Source organism: Chiloscyllium plagiosum, unplaced genomic scaffold, assembly GCF_037043375.1.
Source record: "Chiloscyllium plagiosum isolate Xiang-an unplaced genomic scaffold, Cpla_swu_hap1 HiC_scaffold_2, whole genome shotgun sequence".
In the NCBI taxonomy this organism is placed as follows: Eukaryota; Metazoa; Chordata; class Chondrichthyes; order Orectolobiformes; family Hemiscylliidae; genus Chiloscyllium; species Chiloscyllium plagiosum.
In genome coordinates, this window is record NW_028270140.1 from 65,998,349 (window position 1) to 66,021,386 (window position 23,038).

Genomic DNA, 23,038 nt, shown 5'->3' on the forward strand with positions numbered 1-23,038 from the left:
CTGTGACAGTTACTCTCCACTCTTCGGTGATTGGGAGTAAATTCCTGCATTTCCCTGTCTAGTCCTCCAGGCATGGTGTCTCTAAGGCCCTGTACAATTGGAATAATACATCCCTGCTCCTGTACATGAAACCTCTTATTTTGGAGACCTAATGCCACTTGCTTCTCTGCTTCAGCTACATGCTTACTTACAGCAAATGGTGTTCAAGAACACCAAGGTCTGGCTGCACCTCTCCTTTCCAACTCCACTGACATTTAATTAATAATCCACCGTCCTATTTTTGCTTCTCAAGTGGATAACCTCATAGTTATCCACTTTACTCTTCATCTGCCATGCATTTACCTACTCAATCTACTTGCCCAAATCACAATGAAGTATCCTTGCTTCCTTTTCACAGTTCAGTCTTCCACCCAGCTTTGTCATTTCAAACTTGGAGATATTACAGTTTCTTTCCTCATCCAAAATATTAATATATGTGTGAATACTGGGGTCTGTGCACGGATCCCTACGCTACCCAACTTATTACTGGCTGCCACTCACAAACTGACCAGTTAATTTCAACTCATTGTTTCAGCCTGCCAGCCAGTTCTCTGTCCCTGTCAATATACTGTCCCCAACCATACACACTTTAATTTTCCATGCTAATCTTAGATTTTAGCAAACATGTTCTGAAATTCCTAATAAACAACATTTAATAGTTCACTCTTATCAACTCATTCATCAATCAACTCCAATTTTCCTGATTTACAACGGTTACTAATGCAGCAACACTTTCATTGTAAAATTCTCATGCTTGTTTTAAAATCCCTGTAATGCCATCTCTAACCTCCACAGCCCTTGAACTTTGTGATATCTGCACATTTCTAATTCTAGTTCCTTGTTTTAATCATTGGCAGTCACGTCTCTAACTGTCAAATGCTTTAAACTCAGGGAATCCCTTGCAAAATCATTGTCACTCTACTCTCTTGTAAGGAGGTTCCTTAAAGTTTAGCCATTTCCAATTACTCCAATGCATTCCGGGCAATTGTAAATGCTGCGGGATGGCTCAATTATTTCTCCTTTTCCCACAGACATGAGCAAACCCAACTCCAACCTGTTTGCCAATGTAAAAAGGTTTGCCTTGCTGACTTTCTATAAAACTCCTGAAGAGACTTCTTCCACCCGCAGAAAACCTTGTACACTCTGTTTAAGCTACCCAAAACCAACACCCGAAATGAAAGACACCAATAATTACCACTCGCAGCCTTTGAATCCAATAACCCTAAACTCAACCTGGATTTAGGAATTTTGATCCTGACAAGAGCCTCAATTTGTCATGGACCAGATCAGTTCCCCTTAAAATATTTTAAGAAGGTAGCCCAAACTCTTTTTCTTATTTTAAAAAGAAGTGTAAAGTGTCTGTTCCTGATACAATGCAACTGGTCAAACTACTCAACATTAAGCAAAACACAATTTATTTAAATACTGTAGTTAAAATACAATCAAAGAAAGAGGAATTTAGAACAACTTGGCAGAATAACAGATATTAATTATTAATTAACTGTTCCAATATAGTAAAATCCCATAAACACACCCCTTGGCAAAAAGAAAAATTCAGACAGAGATTCCCATCCTGGAGGAAAAGAAAAGAGAAAATTTAGAAACAGTAGCAACCAATAGACATTCACTGAAGCTGAAACTTTATTGCTGGAACAGCACAGCAGGTCAGGCAGCATCCAGGGAACAGGAGATTCGACGTTTCGGGCACAGGCCCTTCTTCAGGAATGAGCAGAGAGTGTTCAGCAGGAGAAGATAAAAGGTAGGGAGGAGGGACTTGGAGAAGGGGCGTTGGAAATGTGATAGGTGGAAAGAGGTCAAGGTGAGGGTGATAGGTCGGAGTAGGATGGAGGCGGAGAGGTCAAGAAGAAGACTGCAGGTCAGGAAGGCGGTGCCGGGCTGGAGGGATCCGGCTGAGACAAGGTGGGGGGAGGGGCTTCAGATTCACTGAAGCTTCCAACTCTTTTGAGATCTCAGTCACTTCAGATGCTACTCAGAAATCCTGATCTGATAAAGCTGGCCACACCCATTCAGGCTGCATTCAAAAAACCCAAAACCTCCCAGCTGTTTACTCAAGTGGTGTTTGGTAGCCAGCTCTGCCTTACCACCTCTTGTTCAAGCTCTCTCTTAAAAGAAACCAGGACAAAATTAACTCTTAAAGCTACATCATTATCACAGTACTAAGAAATGCCTCAAAAGAGGGAAACAAAGAAGAAACATACACAGAATACATTCCAAACTAAATCCTACAAATTGAAGGCACAGCCAACAGCAGGCGAGATTAAAATCGGAGATGTTTTAAGAGATTACAATTAAATGAGACACCTTGGAGGGTTGGCAGGCTGGAAGATATTATGGAGGAAGGAAAGGGTGAAGCCAAGGAGAGATTTGAAAACAAGGATGAGAATATTAAAAGCGAGATGTTGCATGATTCGGAGCCAATGTAAGTCAGTAGCAAGTGAGGGCTGATGTGTGAATGGGACTTGATGTAAGTTAGGGCAAGGGCAGCAGAAGTTTAGATAACTTCAGGTTTATGGACAGTAGAATATAGGAGACCAGCTAGGAATGTATGGAGTTGCCAAGTTTAAAAGTAACAAAAGGCCTGAATAAGAGTTTCAGCAGCAAATGAATTGAGGCAGAAGTGAAATTGAATAATCTACAGAGGTGGCAAATGGCAGCTTTCGTGATACTGCAACTATGCATTGGGAAATTCATCTCAAGGTCAAATGTGTTATTAGATTTGGGAGCACACTGGTTCAACTGCAGTTAAGAGGTGGAGTCAGTGGAGAATGAAACTCCGAGCAGAGAATGAAAATAATGGCTTCAATCTGCCCATTATTACCTGGGAAAAACAATGTTCATGTAGTTAAAAGTCACACAACACCAAGTTATAGTCCAATAGGTTTAATTGGAAGCACACTAGCTTTCGGAGCGACGCTCCTTCATCAGGTGATTGTGGATGATGAAGGAACGTCGCTCCGAAAGCTAGTGTGCTTCCAATTAAACCTGTAGGACTATAACCTGGTGTTGTGTGATTTTTAACTTTGTACACCCCAGTCCAACACCGGCATCTCCAAATAATGTTCATGTAGCATTGGCTGTTGGATAAGCTGGCTGGTAATTCAGCAACAATGAGTCAAGAAAGGTGGTGGTGCGATAAAACGTTGCGGGTCTCATCAGTCGCAGCATGGTAATGCTATTTTTCAGATCATGTTGCTGGAAGACAACATAAGGATTAGAAATAGGAGGAAGACAAGGATAGATATTTGGAAAACACCAGATGTTACAGTGCAGGAGCAGGAAGAAAAGTTGTCGCAACTGATAATTTGGTTATGATAAGATAAACAAGAATGGAACCAGGCAAGAGCAGTCACAGATAGCTGGGCAACCGAATCAAAGGGTTGTCAACAAATCAAAGAGAAGGAGGGATTGTTTGACGGTGCCACCATCATAGGTTTCAGTGAAATCAAATACTGTGGATGCTGGAAATCCAAAATAAAAACTGAAAGTTCTCCTCTCCCCTCTTTCAACAGGTTAAAACCAATCACATTTCTATCTTACTTCAGTTCTGAAAAGTCATATTTGAACTGAAACATTAACTCTGCTTTTCTCTATACAAATGTTGCCAAATCCACTGAGTATTTCCAGCACTTGGTTTCCATCCTATTGATGCCAGTACTATTTCAATACTGTGAGTTCAAACACTGAGCTCTCAAAAGCTGGGTACTGATTTGACGAGCAACATATTCAATGACTTGAGAAAGGAAAGAGAGGGTAGAAATGGGTGGTAGATTACAAGAATGGTGAAGCCAAGGGCCTTTTTTTTGCGTAGAGGGACGATGACAGCAAATTTAGAGGAGAAAAGCGAAAACACCTGATAAGGAAGAATAGCATAAGTGAAGTAGGTGAAGATTAGATTAAATTCCCTACAGTGTGGAAACAGGCCCTTCAGCACAACAAGTCTACACCGACCCTCCGAAGAGTAACCCGCCCAGACTCATTCCCCTCTGACTAATGCACCTAACACTATGGACAATTTAGCATCGCCAATTCACCTGACCTGCACATCTTTGGACTGTGGGAGGAAACCCACGCCGACACGGAGAGAATGTGCAAACTCCACATAGACAGTTGTTGGATGATCACCATTTTAATGGAAATAGGGTCAAGGAGGCAGGACAGGATGAGCTTGGATAGAGTTTGAAAGAAGGAAGAGACAGCTAGTGAAAGAAGTAAGTTCAGGGTTAGGATAGAAGGGAGCTTATACAGAAACTTGGCTAGAAGAATGGGCAGATGCAGCAAAGACAACTGGTCGTCATGATATCAATGGCATAGAGCTGAACCAGCCAGATCTAGCAATAAATGACTAAACGAGTTCTTGATCATAGCCCTTCAAGTCTACATCTCTTGAGCTTAAGATGATGAAAACATAGGGCATACTAAGGAGAATGTCAGGTTGAGAGTATTTGTTTTATTGGATACTAAACATAAAGTGAGGGAGCAAGTGAGTTTTAGCAGATCAGTAGCTCTAAATAGGTTGTGGCAAATGAAGGGCTGAAGGTTTATCATTAAATGGGAGAGAGTGCCAAAAACACTTGTGAGGATGTTATCTAGACTGGAGGGTTAGGATTAGAAGAATAGGCTTGGACTTTTTTCCTGGTGCACAGGAGGTTGAGGGGCGACTTTATGGAGGTTTCTAAAATCATGATAGGTATAAATAAAGTGAATAGCAAAGGTCTTTTCCCTTGGGTAAGGGAAAACTTAGATGCACATACTTTAAGCTGACAGAAGAAAGACTTAAAGGGACCTGAGGGACAACATTTTCACACACAGGATATTTATATGTGGAATGAACTATCAGAGGAAGGGGTAGGAACAGGTACAGTTATTTAAAAGATATTTGGACAGGTACATGAATAGGAAGGGTTGAGAGGGATATGGGCCAAACCCAAGCCAATAAGACTAGTTTAGTTTGGGAAACCTGGTCAGCATGGATGAAGTGGACTGAAGGATCTGTTGCCTTGCTGTGTTACTCAAATACTCAAAGTTTGTGAGAAGATTTGTAGCTCGGGTGCTTGTTGTTGTGGTTCTGTTCGCCGAGCTGGGAATTTGTGTTGCAGACGTTTCGTCCCCTGTCTAGGTGACATCCTCTGTGCTTGGGAGCTTCCTGTGAAGCGCTTGTGTTGTTTCCTCCGGCATTTATAGTGGTTTGTCTCTGCTGCTTCTGGTTGTCAGTTCCAGCTGTGCACTGCAGTGGCCGGTATATTGGGTCCAGGTCGATGTGCTTGTTGATAGAATATGTGGATGAGTGCCAGACCTCTAGGAATTCCCTGGCTGTTCTCGGTTTGGCTTGTCCTATAATAGTAGTGTTGTCCCAGTCGAACTCATGTTGCTTGCCATCTGTGTGTGTGGCTACTAAGCTTAGCTGGTCGTGTCGTTTCGTGGCTAGTTGGTGTTCATGGATACGATCGTTAACTGTATGATTCGTACAGTAGCCTGCATTACTCAAAGATTATTTAGTTCTGACAAAATAACTGGGATTCTGAAAAGGTACCTGGAAGCCAAATCTTTACTTTGCGGGTGGGGGGGGGGAGGTTTTGGTTGTGGTGGTGTTGTTGTCCTGGGGCACACTCAGAAGGTGGAGCTATTGCATTCTAAAGTTGAATGTTGGTGGAAATCAATATAAGGAAATAATCAGCAAGTACCTCATCTGTGAATGATCTGAAGGAACTGTGAAACAATTTGTGGCATTTACATTGAGGGAGAGAATCAGGGAAGAGAAGAGGGGAATGAACTCAGAGGAGAGAAATCATGATGAGGCAAAAAGGAGATTAAAATCATTAAGGTTGGAAAATTATTCACCACAGAAGCTGAGAAAATAACAGTAGATATCTTAGTCACAATTTATTATCATATTAATGAGGAAGTACATCAGATGACTTTGAATGAGAATTGAGAAAGGTGGAGCACTCAAAATGAGCAGAAAATGCAATAGGAGCGCAGGGATCAGAACAAGGTGAGAACAAGGTAAGTCTAACAATGAAAATGAAATCATTGAGACCACATGAGAATGGCAGTTTCCTTCCCTAAGGGAGAGCAGTGAATTGAATTGCCTACATGTCTCTAGATCCAAGAAATGTCATCGATCTTTAACTGACTTCAGAAATGGCCAAGCAAGCCATTCAGTTGTAATACTTGCTAGAAAGTAGCAAAAAAGGACAAAAAAGGACTACATGGGATCAACAAAGGCACCAGAAATAATAATGAAATACCATTCTCTCAACTCTGTAAAGTCCTCCTTACAACTAATGGCAAAATTGGGATAGACATTTCACAGACTAGTCAAACAATAGCCTGACACAGTTAAATACTCAGAATCATACATTATTGACCAAGTCCCAGACAAGATCACCATCATTTGTGGGTATGACCTGCCACACCAAGAGGACAGCAATATACAGAAGGGAGCAAGTTGCCCTAGCAGTGCTCAACGTTGACACCAAACCCCATGAAATCTCATGACATCAGGACAAACATGGGCAAAGAAACATCCCGCTGACTATCATGTACTGTCCCTCCCTCAGCTGATGAATCAGTACTCTCCATGTTAAATACCACTTATTACCACGTACAGCCTCTTCCTCGACTGATGAATCAATTTGCTTCAGGATAAATACCACTTGGAGAAAGCACTAAGGAAGCACCAGAAAGAGAAGGTGTCACTGCCCACTAAGAGCTCCGTGCAGCAACACCACTATTGACCAAGCTGGTCAAGTCCCAAAGGACATAAAAGCTAAACTGAGTCTGAGGCAGGTGGACAAAGCCAACAACAGGGAAAACAGTATTTGATCTCCATCTCAGTAATCTGCCTGTCAGAGATGCATCTGTCCATGACAGTATCAGTAAAAGTAAGTCCCATTTTCACATTTAGAATACTCTCCACTGTGTTGTTTATATATTATAAAATTTGAAGGTAAAGTCGTCCGAGTCCTACCAGACCATAAGGCTGACTTCTCATTCAAAAGAGAGGATTGGTAGTGGTTTAAATTTACGGCACCACACCTCAGGCAAGAGGAGAGGTTGAGAAGCAGAGTGCTTCACAGTAACCTCAGCCAGTGACGGAAGTCAACCCATGCTGTTGGCATCATACATCATTGCAAATCAATGTCCAGTCAGTCCCACCAACCCCCATGCTAAATGGGATGGATTTTGAATAGGTTTAGCCACACAAAGTTGGGCATCCATGAGGTGATGTGGGCCATTAGAGGTGTAGCATCAGGCATACACGCAGTCTTCAATTTACGAACATCTGACTTATGAGCACTCATACGTGCAAATAGACGGATGTATTAATACTAATTTTCAAGATCTGACATGCAAACATTTTTTTCACATTTATCATTAGCCATTTTATATTGTCTGATATTGTGTTCTGACTTGTTACAAATCAACTTGCGAACATCCTCAAGAACAGAATGTGTTTGCAATCCAAAGACTGCCCACACCTAAAAATAAGGTGTCGACCTGGTGGAGAACAAAACAACGCAAGCTGCAAACGACAGAGGTAAGTAATCCCACAACCGATGGATCAGATCTAAGTTCAGCAGTCCTGACATGCCCAGTCATGAATGACAGTGGACAATAAACTCACTGAAGGAGAACCATCTTTCATAATGGGGGAGCGCACTGTGCAAGAATCTCCAGTCAGAAGTGCCAAGTGATCCAACTCAGATTCCATGAGCGGTCCCCACCATTACAGATGCTAGTGTTCAGCCAGTTCAGTGCATTTCACATGACATCAAGAAATGGCTGGGAATAGTGGTCACTAAAAATGCTATAGGTCCTAACGACATTCCAGTTATTGTACTAGTCTTTAGTGTGGTCGAGTGTGCAAATATTTGTGGATTATGTTGAGGACCCGTGCTCCAAAACCTGCTGTGCCCTTTACCAAGCAATGCCAGTACAACTACAATGCTGACAATGTGAAAAATTACCCAGATATGGTTAGTAAGTTTGCAGATGACATCAGAATTGGAGGTGTAGTGGATAGTGAAGGGAGGTTACCTCAAAGTACAACTGGACCTTAATCAGATTGGTCAACGGGCCGAGGAGTGGCAGATGGAGTTTAATTTAGATAAATGGGAGGTGTTGCATTTTGGAAAGGCAAATCAGGATTTATACACTTATTGGTACGGTCCTGAGGAGTGTGCTGAACAAGGAGACCTTGGAGTGCAGATTCAGTTTCTTGAAAGTGGCATCACAGATAGATAGGATAATGAAGGCGACGCTTGGGATGCTTGCCATTATTGGTCAGTGCATTGAGTTGGGAGGATATGTTGTGGCTGTACGGGACATTGGTTAGGCCACTAATGGAATATTGCATGCAATTCTGGTCTCCCTGCTATGAAGCTTGAAAGGGTTCAGAAATGATGTGCAAGGATGTTGCCAGGGTTGGTGGGTTTCAGCTAAAGGGAGAAGTTGAATAGACCGGGGCTATTTTCCCTGGAGCATCGGAGGCTGACGGGTGACCTTATAGAGGTTTGTAAAATCATGAGGGGTATGGATAAGGTGAATAGATAACGTCTTATCACTGAGGTGGCCAAGACCAAAACTAGAGGGCATAGGTTTAAGGTGAGGGGGAAAGATTTAAAAGGACCTAAAGGATGACTTTTTCAAGCAGAGGATGGTGCATGTATGGAATGGGCTGCCAGGGGATGTGATGGAGATTAAATTGAATTGAATTTATTGTCACGTGTGCCGAGGCACAGTAAAAAGTTTTGTCTTGCGAGCAATACAGGGCAGATCACATAGTTAAGTAGCATTGATAGTAAATAATAGGTAAACAGCAGCAAAAACAAAAACACAGTTACAAGCGAAGGTTAAGAGTTTGAGAGTCCATTTAGTCTTCTAACAACAGTAGGGTAGAAACTGTTGCGAAATCGGCTGGTGCGTGTTCAGGCTTCTGTACCTCCTCCCCGATGGTAAAGATTGTAGATAAACATTGCCAGGGTGGGATGAATCTTTGAGAATGCTGGCAGCCTTTCCTTGACAGTGGGCCTCATAGATAGATTATATAGATGAGAGGTGAGCCTTTGTGATTGTCCAGGCTAAGTTCACCATTCTCTCTAACTGTCTCCAATCTTGAATGGTACAGTTGCCATACCAGGTAGTGATACATCCTGACAGCATGCTCTTGATGGTGCACCTATAAAAGTTGGCAAGGGTATTCGCCGTCATGCCAAATTTCCTCAGCTGCCCGAGGAAGAGGAGATGTTGTTGGGCCTTTATAACCAAGAAAGCTTGTTGTGGATGACCATTCCCAGGAGTTTGACACTCTGCACTCGTTCCATCTCTGTGCTGTTAATGTGTAGGGGGGCATGAGTAACATCCCGCTGAAAGTCAATAATGAGTTCCTTGGTTTTACTGGCATTGAGAGCTAGGTTGTTCTCAGTGCACCATTTTTCTAGGTCTTCCACCTCCCTTCTGTAGTCTGTTTCGTCACCATCTGAGATTTGACTGACTATGGTGGTGCCATCAGCGAACTTGTAAATAGCATTAGTCGGGTATAGAGTGAGTACAGTAGGGGGCTGAGTATGCACCCCTGGGGGGCTCTAGCGTTGAGTGTTAGTGATGATGATGAGGTATAATTACGACATTGAAAAGGCATCTGGATGGTATATGAGTAGGAAGGATTTAGAGGGATTTGGGCCAAATTTTGGCAAGTAGGACTAGGTTTATTTAGGATATCTGGTTGTCATGGCCGAGATGAACCAAAGGGTCTGTTTCCGTGCCGTGTCCAAGATTCTATGTATGCCCCATACACAGATATCCAACCCAACCAATTACCATCCCATCAGCTTATTTCAATCATCAGTAAAGTGATAGCAGAGCCATAAACAATGCTATCATGCCGCACTTCTTTAGCAACAACCTGCTCACTGATGCTCATTTTGGGGTCTGCAAGGACCAATCAGATCCTGACCTCATTACAGCCTTAGCTTTGACTTCGACAAAAGACCTGAATTCCAGAGTTGAAACGCAAGGACTGTCCTTGACATAAAGGACACAGATGACTCAGTGTAGCATCAAGGAACCTGAGCAAACCCAGAGTCAATGGACATCAGGTTGTAATCATACATGGCACACAAGTTATGGTTGTTGGAGGTCAGTCATTTCAGCTTTAGGACACCTCTGCAGGAATTCCTAAGGGTAGTATCCAAGGACCAAACATCTTCAGCTGCTTTACCAATGATTTTCCCTGCATTATGAAATTAGAAGTGTGGATCAATTACACCCTCTGATAGTTGTTTATAATGTGCAGAACTCTGAGATATGTGCTTGGCAGAAGTCAATGTATCAGCATGCAGGGCATCTTGGAGCAGATAGGCAATAAATTCTGGAAGGGATATCTGCTGACAATTGCACCATGTATAGCACCACTCGCTATTCCTCAGATACTGAAGCAGTCATGTCCACATATAGCAAGACCCAGGTTAATATCCAGGTTTGGGCTGACAAAACGGCAAGTATCAATTGTGCCACACAAGTGTCAGGTAGTGATTATCTCCAGCAATACAATGAGATTCTATCATCCCTTGATAATCAATGACATCACCAACATGGAAATCTCCACTATCACCCAGGGAGATACAAGGAAATTAATGGGACCATCCATTTAAATAGTGGGGCTACAAGAGCAGGTCAAACATGAGGAATCCTGCAACAGTAACTCAACTCCTGACACTCTGTCCTCCATCCACAAGGCACAACCCAGGACTGAAGTACTGAATACTCTCTAATTGCCTGGATGACTGAAACTCCAACAACATTGAAGAAGCATGACACCATTGAGGACAAAGCAGTCCACTTGATTGGCCCCACATCCACGCTCTCTACCACCAATGCCCAGCAACAGCACTGCACACTATCTAAAAGGTATCCTGCAGAAATTCACAAAAGCTTCTTAGACAGAATCTTCCAAGTCCACGATCACCACGTTCTAAGCACAAGAGCAGCAAATAGATTAGAACACCAAGTTCCCCTCCAAGACCATTCACCATCCTGACTTGGAAACATATCACCATTCCTTCACAGTCACTCAGTCAAAATCCTGACACTCTCTCCATTATGACATTATAGGTCTACTTAAACAAAATGAACTGCAGCAGTTCAAAAAAGCAGCTCACCACAACCTTTTCCAAAATAACTAGGGACTGGCAATAATCACTGGCCCATGACTGAAAAATAAAAATAATAAATGCCTTGTTCATTAACATATGGATATTCTGGATGGAGGTCAGTAAAGGGGCAGGAATATCTGATCTATCATAAAGTCCACAGGATTGGCAGTTTGAGGGTTGAGTAAGATTGGAGAGGAATTTTTTTAGTATTATCTCCCAAACCACACAGCAGATGCCAGATCCACTAAGGCTTTCAGAGGACACCAAAACAGCTAGGGAGGGAAAGCTGTCAGCATACCCACGAGGGAGACGAAAGTGAGGACTGCAGATGCTGGAGATTAGAGTCGAGAGTGTGATGCTGGAAAAGCACAGCAGGTCAGGCAACATCCGAGGAGTATGAGAATCGACATTTAGGGCAAAAGCTGATCGATGAAGGACTGATGAAAGGCTTGAGCCCGAAACGATGGCTTTCCTGCTCCTCAGATGTTGCCTGACCTGCTGTGCCTTTTCAGCACCACACTCTCATATTCATGAGAGAGTCAAATCAGCAAAGGCAAGCTATCATTGACCAAACTTAATAAAATGTGCACTGACACAGAACCTCTGAATCAATCACTATCATGTCTTCAAAAGGTTCCATCAGAAATGTTCCATTCAAACTTGTTCTTAAATTTTGAACTACTGTATTAATTAATTGACAAAAATAAAGATTATAGAATTCCTACAGCGTGGAGACAGGTCCTTCGGCCCAACAACTTCACACCGACCCTCTGAAGAGTATCCCACCCAAATCCATTCCCCCAACCTATTACTCTGCATTTACCCCTAACTATCACATCCCTGAGCACTATGGGTAATTTAGCTTGACTAATTCACCTAACCTGCACATCTTTGGGCAGTGGGAGGAAACCCACGCTGACACGGGGAGAATGTGCAAACTCCACACAGTCACCCAAGGCTGGAATCAAACTCAGGTTCCTGGTGCTGCAAAGCAGCAGTGCTAACCACCGAGCCACTATGCCATTCCAATGAAAAACAAAATTCAAATTAAGTAGTTTCACACCGCCATTATCAAGAATACAAAAGATGACAAGTATCTTTTGCTGTTCCAATGATAACTATAGTTCAGATAATGTATTCACATTTCAGGCTATTTCTAGTGTTTCAAAATATCCAACTGCATTAATGCCAGTGACTGAAAGTCTAATAACATTGATTAAATGTTACCTTCAAAGGTGTAAGCACAATTGTGTAAACACAATATTTCATGTAATTTTGGCTTGTTACTTTATACACCATAGGGCTGATTTCATGACTGGGAATTACCAGTGAGACGCAGTGACCACAGATAACAAAAGTCAGCAAATTGTTCAACCTCATATAGTGGTTTCCAACATTTAAACTACCAGACTGTAAGTCATGGCGTAGGATTTCCTGATCCATCTCACACACTATTACGCATCACTGGGGCCGCTGATCATGAATTGACCTTTAGATCTTTTAATGCATTTTTTAAAATATTGTATTACTGACATACAGCTATCACAAAAATAGATTAAGTTGTAAAAATTACAAAGCTTGCATTTTGTATAATTCAGCTCATATTGTACATGGATTAACATTGCAAAACCAATTCTAACCTGACAAGGACACTCAGTGACGGCGTCTGGGAAGGAGGTTAGGGATAAAATCACATCAGTGCAATACTATGCTATCCTTTGGAACTTGAATATAAGGAAGCAGTGGCGAGTAGCACATTGGACCAAGACTATGACTGACTTGACAGTGCTCAAAAGTGAGTGTTGTCAATATTGAGATAAATATTTTTCGTATCCCAGCACTGACTATCTTTACCACAATGCACATAAAATCCACCTATATATTTAAAATTAAATGTCAACACTTATTCAAGATAAAACCCAATATGTGGCCAATGAATCTGTTCACTGAATTAAATCAGATAACAATTTAAAAACCATGTGTTTGTTCAATTTTCATAGCAGCACAAATGTCAAACTACTTGCTGCTACTCACATTATTCTCAAGGTGTAGACATCAGAATTCCATTGATACTCAATCACACATGATATGCAATTTTCTATGCACTGAACTCGGGGGCAATTTTTAAATAACTTGTATTTATATAGAACCTTTAATGTACAAGTGCCCTAAAGTGCATCACAAAGGACTATAATGGAAAATGTGACACCAAGAAACATAAGGAACTACTGGATCAACCTTTTAGTCATCTGTCCTAAGAGGTGGAAAGTGAAATAGATCTTTTCCCTGGGGTGAGGGAGTCCAGATCTAGAAGGCATCGGTTTAGGGCGAGGGGACAGATTTAAAAGTGACCTAAGGGGCAACATTTTCACCCCAAGGGAATGTATGGAATGATCTGCCAGAGGAAGAATTACAACATCTAAAAGGCAAGAGTATATGAATAGGAAGGGTTTAGAGGAATATGGGCCAAGTGCTGGCAAATGGGACTAGATTAATGTAGGCTATCTGGTTAGCATGGACGATTTGGACCGCAGGATCTATTTCTCTGCTGTACACCTCCATGACACTAAATAGAAAGCAGAGTGTTAAGGAAAAGAATTCCAAGACCGAGGGTCTGGATAGCTGAAGGCAAAGCCCTCAATGATGGATCAAAGATATTCAAATATCTACAAATAAAGCATCATGAAATCTCATGTTTTGTTAGTTTCAAGGGGTTACAGTTGGGATGTCAAGAAGAAAATGGAAAACAAAACTTGAGAATTTTAAATTTGACATATGGCTTAACCAGGAACCACTAGTGTGACTACATTAATTTAAGATATCTGGTCGGCATGGACAAGTTGGACCAAAGGGTCTGTTTCCATGCTGCATAGCTCTACGACTCTATAACACTATAGGTCAGCAAATATGAATGATGAACAGATTTGGTGCAAGGTAAACTTCGGGCATCTGAGCTTTGGTTATGCCAAGTTTACAGAAGGTAGAATATGGAAAGCCAGTGAGGAGTGAGTAGAATAGTCAAATAATAGTCAAAAAGGCATGAATGAGTGTTTCATCAGCAGGAGACCAGTGTGGAGGAGAATCAGGCAATGATACAGAGATGAAAATAGGCTGTCTTAGTGATGTGCAGATATGTGACCAGAAGCTTCCAAATGAAAAACACCAAGGTTCTGAGAAGTCCATTTAGAACACAGAACAGTACAGGCCCTTTGGCCCATGATGTTGTACCGTGCATTAACCTTAATCTAAGATCAACCTAGCCTACATACCCCTCAACTTACTGCTTCCCATGTGCTTGTCCAGTAGTCACTTAAATGTCTCTAATGTCTCTGACTCTACTACCACTGCGGACAGTGCATTCCATGGACCTACCACTGAGTAAAGAACCTACCTCTGACATCTCTCCTAAATCTTCCTCCAATCACTTTAACATAATGACTCTCATGGCAGCCATTTCTGCCCTGGAGAAAGGTCTCTGGCTATCTACTCTACCTATGCCTCTCATTACCTTGTATACCTCTATCAAGTCACCTCTTTTCCTTCTTCTCTCCAGTGTGAAAAACCCCAACTCACTCAAGCTCTCTTCATAAGACAAGCCTCCCCAATCCAGGCAGCATCCTGGTAAATCTCCTCTGCACCTTCTCTAAGGCATCTACATATTTCCTAAAATGAAGCAACCAGAACTGGACACAATATTCCAAGTGTGGTCTAACCAGGGTTTTATAGAGCTGCAGCAAAACCTCACGGCTCTTAAACCCAATTCCCCCGTTACTGACAGCCAAAACACTTTCTTAATTTCAGCCTTAGTTATCAGGGAGATGGATGAAATTGGATGGCAAAGATCAAAGCGATTTGATTCCATTTTTCCAACATTTAACTGGAGGAAATTTATGTTCATTTCATAAAAATAGCTTGATAATGTGGAAATATTAAAGGGAAAGAGTGAAATACATGGTGGTACATGTACACATGGAAATTGCTGTGTTTTCAGATAACGTCACAACAGATGAAAAGACTGATAAAACAGTTTATTTAAATCATTAAGTAGAAAATGGAAGCTGACAAATTTTATTGTTCAATTTTAACAATGTATTTTATTCGCAAAGTTTTACATTGATTTGAGAATGAAAACCAATGAGATTTTTTTTACAAACAAAACTACTATCAAACTTTTGTGGTAGGTATTTTCTAATCAACCTGTTCAGAGATGTAATGACACACCTCTGGCACAAGTGCAACTTGAACCTGGGCTTCCTGACTCAGAGGTAGGAAACCTACCATAGCCTCACAATAGCCCCAGATCACTGCAATACATTTGCTTGCTATTTAGATCATTTAAATTTTAATTACATTTTACAATTGTTTGTGAGTTGTAAAATTTACTAATCACTAAGCATCTTTGTTCAATAGATATGGAACGCAGACTTACAAGGTCAGAATTCGTTGCAACTTTTACATCCAAAAATCCTGATAAACTGGCACTTCGTTAAAATCCATTCTCAGGCATGAATGCAAAGGAACACCCAGCATTTATTGCCGCATCTTTGTTGACTTTCTTTTCAAGCCCCTCAACACAACTACCACATTTGCCATAAACCAGCTTCTGCCTGTGTCCACTTAGCTCATCGTTGTGATTTAACTTTAAATCTTTGGCATTGCTAACAGCCAAGTCGCAGAAACCTTTAGTCCTACAGTCATCAGGGCAGATGCAAGAATACCAAATTTTAAAGGAAGTAGTAATAACATACTGCATGAGAAAAAGGTGCTGACTGGTTGGCAAATCAGTTCTGTTTGGACAAGGGGTTGCCATGGAGAATCAACCAGGAAGCTACTGTTCCCATTCTTCTGTTTAATTTAAGAAAAGGTACAGTACTAAACAGTTCCTTTTTACAGCACAGGACAGGTCTCAAATAAAAAAAGCCTGATTGATTAACAACCAATTTATGTAATTCTTAGCAAATTGAGATTGATCAGCAAACGTTGCACACTTGTGAAATCTCATTTACTGTTCAATATTATTTTCTAAGATTTGCAGGCACTTGATGGCTGAGTCTAGTCTGTACTTTGTCGATTGTGTACAACTGAAAGAACAAACTGTTTGTTGATGGTCTATCAGCCATTGTGCATAGAATCCCTGCAAGACAGAGCGAGGCCATTTGGCCTGTCAAGTCTGTATCAGATCTCTGAAGACAAAATCCCACCCAAACCACTGACTACGCTATCCTTGTAACCGTACATTAACTATGGCTAATCCACCTTGCACATCCCGAGATACTACAGAGCAATTTAGCATGGTCAATCCACCTAATGTTCACATCTTTGGGCTGTGGGAGGAAGCTGAAGCACTCAGCGGAAATCCATGCAGACATGGGGAGAATGTGCAAACTCCACACAGATATCTATGTACTTTTCCATATTTATAGGTTCTATCAGTAGCTGCCATATACATATTCATCATGTTCCCATTTATTTATATCCTTTCAAGATTGAACTGCCTAAACGTTTCCACCTTTTTGCATAGTTTAGTCCACTGGTCCCAGGAATTAACAATGTGGTCCTTCTTTGCATTGCCTCTGAGGTTTGAGTGCCTTATTCATTTCTTGGAACCAATAGTAAATATAGTATTCATGCTGAAGTCTAGTTAAAAGACTGCAATATAATTCAGTTCCCTAATTACTTTATTCAATGCTGCTCATCTGCAGACAAGATAATGCTATATTTTCTGGAAAAGTTCAAAACCAATCTGACCAATCACCATTACTGGAAAATGCAGTGGTGCCAGTATTGGATGAAAATAATATGAGGCTTAACCAGAAAGGTGTTCTATGCTCAAAGAGCCTGCATTGCCTAGATTTACAAAATTGGAAAAGGCATTTGGTACCTATGAAATCCTATCTAAGGATGACAGGAAAGGAAATAAGGCAGAACAATTGGTATAAAATACTGTTTCTTTGCCTTTAATTCAATTTTTTCATGAACAAGAGAGCTTTAGAGACATAGTGGTAGTGTCCATACCTCAGGACTGGGATTCCCAGGGTCAATCCCAACTGCTTCAGATGTGCACAATAAAATCTTTGAACAGACTTATTAGAAAACATGTATAATTGCAATCGCCTATGAGCAGAAATACAAGGTAGCACAATAAAAACAGTAACATAACAAGCAGGTTTACCACACAATGTCAAAATTGCAGGCTACAAGCAACACTTGTCCAAAAACTCATTGATTCTCCCTTACGTTTATAACATGTTCTCCTTGACTATAAGCACCAAGAAAACCATGATCATAAGACAGGGTGTCACCCCTCCACTTCTGATCACACTAAGAGGTCAGCAAATTCTGCTATTTTGGCTCCATAGTGACCATCTGTGTCTTGATGCAGAACCCGATACGCAAATAGAAAAAATGGCTACTGTCTTTTGCTAACTCTCAAGATTTGTATGGAATACAATCAAGCCAACTCTTCGAAACAACATGTTTATTTACAGCACCTTGTTGTATGACTTTAAAACATGGATGACATACAGCTATCAAGCAAAGAAGCTTAACAAGATCTATCTTATATCATGAACAGCCAAAATCATAAATGTGGCCACCATTAAAAGACAAAACTCTTAAGTATTTGTTATTCATCAAAAGACCTGTAAAGTTGTCAAAGACAACAGAAACAGTTTCTGCATGGTAAGAAAACCAGAGTGAATTTACCAGTAAAATGTTAAAATCTTTGCTTTAAGGATTCCTGAAATGAAGATTCTAAATATCAAATCTCACATGTGGAAGACACTAGTTAACAAAAGAGCAAACTAGAAACATCATCTGTAGGATTCCATGATGATCAGTGGCTGCAGTGGGTTGGCTACAGTCACCACCCACTGATGACCACTTCAAAAGCAGCACTTGTGGCAGAACCTGCCTCTGTTTTAATTTTTCTCTACAGCCATGAGCAACAGTTCAGCACATGAAGTTACCCTATCCTTAAATGATTTGTTTTGCTGAATGAAAGCATCAAGCACAAAATAAAAGCATCAAGAATAAACATTTAGGAATTGTCAAAATTAGTAATAGTAACATGAGGATTATTTCTTAATTCAGTCTTTGGTCAAAATCTGGAAACTACTGCCAGAGAGTATGGTAGAGCCAGGTTTAATCAAGACATTCAATTTGAAATTGGCCTGTTAATTGTTGCAAAGAAGTTGTTGCAAGAGCATAGGGATAGAACTGGAGAGTGGCATATATGAATTGCTCCTGCAGAGGACCAACATGGACATGGACATGGCATGATTCTAAATCCATCATTTTGGAAAGATGTCACCAACCCGGTCCAACATTTTCTGTTGCATCAATTTCAAGTTTGCAAACTGAATCAAAAAATAATTGATTTTATCAAGTTATGCAGTAAGAGGTTTGAAAAATGCTGGAACAATAATGAAAATTGCATTTTCAACTCCTGTTATATTTTGCATTGCTCCCAACTTCAAGCACATTGTTTTTTCACTGATCCACTTCAATTCTTTGAAAATAAGCATTAGCACTTCAACAAAAAAAACTATATTTCAGAATTCAGCTCTAGGATACTTCTTAGTAACTTTCACAAACTTACTTCTTTGAATGTCACCTCATCCTTCTGGCTCCGTTTTCTTTTACAGGAGCCTTTTCGATCTTTTTTATTGATCTTGATCCATTTTGTAACCTAAAGTTAATAATAATTTCAGTTACAGAAAATTATGCATTTTATTGAGTACACATTTTGGCACTGAGGCAATGTGTTCTTCAAACTTCCCACTAGTCTAAATATTTCTAACAGAAAATTATTTAAAAACAATGTTGAATAGACTTAGTTTATCAATGCAGAATAGCAGCATGCTAAGTTTGTTTTTTCCTTGTTAAACATCTTCCAAATGAATTAGTATATTTTTAAAAGAAAAACAGAAAACAAAACAATGTTTGAAATGCATGAAAGTAGTTTACCAAACTTCCAAGTTATAACTGAGAACCACTTATTAAACAATATCCTCCTCACCTCACTCTGTACTTCACAGACCAGTCGGTTTTTTGTCCACTTCAGTGTTTCATCCAAAAGAGGCTAAAAGGAAGAAAGGAAATCAGAAATTCTACATTATCAAATCTCAAGGAACAAGAACTTTAGCTTACTTTTCAATTATAATTAAATTCACTACTGATTATGCTTTTTGATTTGAATTTCACCTTCAGACCATAAGTAATTACAGCAGAACACCATTACCTTGCTTTGTCCATCAGGGTGTTGCTCTCAGTCTGCCTTCTCACCTCCCCCTTCCACCCAGCCCATATCCACTACCGCTCCCTTGCCAGCCCACAACCACTATACCTCTCCTCCCAGCCTCTACCCACCACCCCATGATCCAGTCCACACCCACACAGTCTCTCATACCATACCTAAACTAGCACTGCTTTCCTCCAGCCTACATCCACCATCCAAGCCCACGCCCTCCGCTCTGTCTCCAGTGCATGCTTCCTCTCCTCCAGCATCATTCCCACTACCCTTACTGCTCCAGCCCAAGTTCAAGTCCTTCTCCTGCACAGCCATAACGAAGTACCGTGAAAGCGACTTGCGACGCCTCCTTGCGGAATATTTTGAAGTTTATGATAGAAGCAAGAAGTAATGATTCCCATATTTTGTCTCGCTATCCCTGCTGCTTTAATAAAAAAAATGACACTGTCACTTGCGTGCCAGCACTGTCCCTTCGGCTGAGCAGGATTGGTTTGGGTTTGTGCTGCACGTGGTCGCTCGCGGATAAACGGAGGCGCGAGCGTTCTCCTCCCGCCGACACAAGGTTCCACACAGAGGGAAGGGGCGCCTCCGACTGCCAACATGTAACTCCTCCGATGCCGCCTGAAGGCGAAGCTCCAACAAAAACAAAGCCGACTCACCCGACAAGGACAAAAAAAAATGCTTTTTTTGTTCTTTTAGTGCGGTGCCGCCCCGTGTGTAGGTGGGCGGTGAGTGGGAGCTGGGAATGTGAAAGTGAACTTGATCCAACATTGATCATTCAGCCAGAAAAAGCTTCATTGTCCCTCGGATACCAAACATAACTGAGATGTACTGTCCCAGCTAACCACTGTCAGGCTACACAATGACGGAATACTTTTTGGCAGCAATGCATTCATAGCAAGTTAATATAAATACTGTACAAGAAATTATTTTCCGACTTTGCAATCAAGCGACACAGTTAATCTTCAATACAGCGTCCGAACGCGGTGTGCCCACTGAAACGCCAAACAAAGCTATTCTCCGTTTAACATTTCAGTTTTGATTTCAATTATATGCATTTATTTTGCTCAGATTACAATCATCACTTTGAAATTACATGTCTTGCAATCAAAAGAATCAGCCTTTTGCCCGTGGTAATCTTATTTGATGAAATAGGCTAATAGCTATTGAAAGTTCATCAATAGAAGCAGGGTTCTTAACAATGGAGTAAATTGCATCCGATTTATTATACTGTAAGTTTTTCCAACGAAAGCAGCTTGCATTCATATTGAGCCTTTAATCTAGCAGACGAGGTCTCAAGCGATTTGCAGCAGTGTTATCAAATGACATTTGATATGGAAATGCAAACAAGAATATTAGCACGGGCGACCAAAAATCTAGTCAAAGGGTAGGCTTTAGAAACTTCGTAAAGTAGAGAAACAAAAAAAAGACAGGTTTAAAAGTAGATTTCTGAACATAACAGTAGAAAGCACAAGAGCCATTAATACTGTGAAATTGGCAGTTGTACAAAACAATCGGACTATTTTGAATAATCTGCAATCAGATCAATGTTAACACACCTTACAACACTTTCATTCTTTTTTGTGTACCATATTGTACTACCCAGATGTTTGAAACCACCTCGACTAGAATGTTCCTTCCTAATGTGTATTACTCCGAGTCATTAGAATTAGACCTGCACATGTGGCATTCTGGAACAACTATAGGACCTTGAAAACGTCACTGTAATGTGTTTTGCTGAAGTGTCACTGTTGGGAATTATAGACTAATTGAATGCCCAGTTTCACACAACAGTAATTCCTCATTGAGAATCAGAGAGTTGACAAGAAAGCTTTGTCACAGAAGTATGGTTTTGTCCAACTGTTCTTTTATAAAACAAAAGTCCTTTGATTTTTTTTAGATTCCCGACAGTGTGGAAACAGGCCCTTCAGCTCAATAAATCCACACGAACCTCCAAAGATTAACCCACCCAGACCCATTCCCCTACTCTTTCTTTGCCCCTGACTAATACATCTAGCCTACACATTCCTCAACACTATGGGCAATTTAGCATGGCCAATTCACCTAAGCTGCACATCTTTGGATTGTGGGAGGAAACCAGAACACCCAGAGGAAACCCACGCATACGAGGGAAGAATATGCAAACTCCACAAAGACAGGTCGCCCAAGGCTGGAATTGAACCCGGGTCGCTGGGTGGAAGCTAGGGATCATTAATTGTAGCATTTTGTGCCTTTTTTAATGAGCTAACAAGGAAGGAACAGAAGCTTCAAATACATCTCGGTCATTATCTGGCAAATATTGAAGTCCCAGTGGCACTGAACCTTCACCATCAAGTACTAGAAGTAATCAAGAGTACGACTTTAATGTGGCCCAGTTGAATCACCAGTAACAATGCACTCATGTATGGTCTTGTATCTCATTGCATGATAAAATAGTCATTCCATCCACCCTCTGCCTCATTTTATCTCTGATAAGTTAAACTTCACAACAAATGGCCTGTGCACTTCACCTGATATTTCTCAGGTGGAGGCATTTGAATTTTAAAGAAAATCAGAAATCTAAAGTCTAATGATGACTACGAATCTATTGATGATTATTTAAAACTATTTGGTTCACTAATGTCCTTTAGACAAGGTAATCTTCCTTCCTTACCTAATCTGGCATAGGCATGACTGTAGACCCACAGTTCATTTTTAAATGCCCTCTGGAATGGACCAATGAGCCACTCAAATGTATCCAACTGTTAAAAGCCCACAAAAAATAAATGAATCCAGATGGCACAGGTGGTATCCATCTAAGCACTGGAAATAAAATAAAATAAAAACACCAAACCCAGCCTGGTCAACCACACAAAATCACCTCTACTAACATCTGGGTGCTCATACCAAAACTGCACAGCTGCAAGACACAGTAGTCAACCATTAGCCACATATAGTCCTATTGATGATATCATATCCAGCAGACAAAGTCCCTGACAACACAATCAACATCCCAGGACAGGCCCATCTGTCCTGAGGCAGCAGGGACGAAAGTGTGGTGCTGGAAAGGCTCAGCAGGTCAGGCATCATCCGAGGAGCAGGAGAATCGACGTTTTGGGCATGAGGTTTGTGGGTCAGGGCTGAGAGATAAATGGAAGGGGGGGTGAGGTTGGGGGGAGTTGTGGGGTATGGGGAGGTAGCTGGGAAAGCAATAGGTGGATGAAGGTGAGGGAGAAGGTCATAGGTCAGAGGGGGCAGTGATGGGTGGGTCCGGAGGGCGGTGCCGAGTTGGAGGCTTGGGACTGAGATAATGTGGGGCGAGGGGAAATGAGGAAGCTATTGAAATCCACATTTATTCCACGTGGTTGCAGGATATGAGGTGTTCCTCCTCCAGGTGTCGGGTGGTAACAGCTTGGCGGTGGAGGAGGCCCAGGGCCTGCATGTCCTTGATGTACTAGGAGGGGGAGTTGAAATGTTCAGTCACGGAGCAGTGGGCGTGGGTGTCCCAGAAATGTTCTCTGAAACGATCCGCAAGAAGGCGTCCTTGTCTCCCCAATGTAGAGGAGACCACACCGGGTGCAACGGATGCAGT

General features: G+C 41.3%; 1 protein-coding gene across 5 annotated transcripts in view; it reads right to left on the minus strand.

Annotated features, from left to right (window-relative positions):
- aopep (aminopeptidase O (putative)) overlaps positions 1-23,038 on the minus strand; it is a 376,099-nt gene that overhangs the window by 146,198 nt on the left and 206,863 nt on the right. For all 5 annotated transcript variants that reach the window (XM_043713335.2, XM_087997399.1, XM_087997406.1 and 2 more), the window contains exons 12-13: positions 19,237-19,299; positions 18,817-18,906 (exon numbers count right to left, since the gene is read on the minus strand). In XM_043713335.2, the coding sequence (XP_043569270.2) occupies positions 18,817-18,906; positions 19,237-19,299 (153 nt within the window). The remainder of the gene's footprint in view (positions 1-18,816; positions 18,907-19,236; positions 19,300-23,038) is intronic.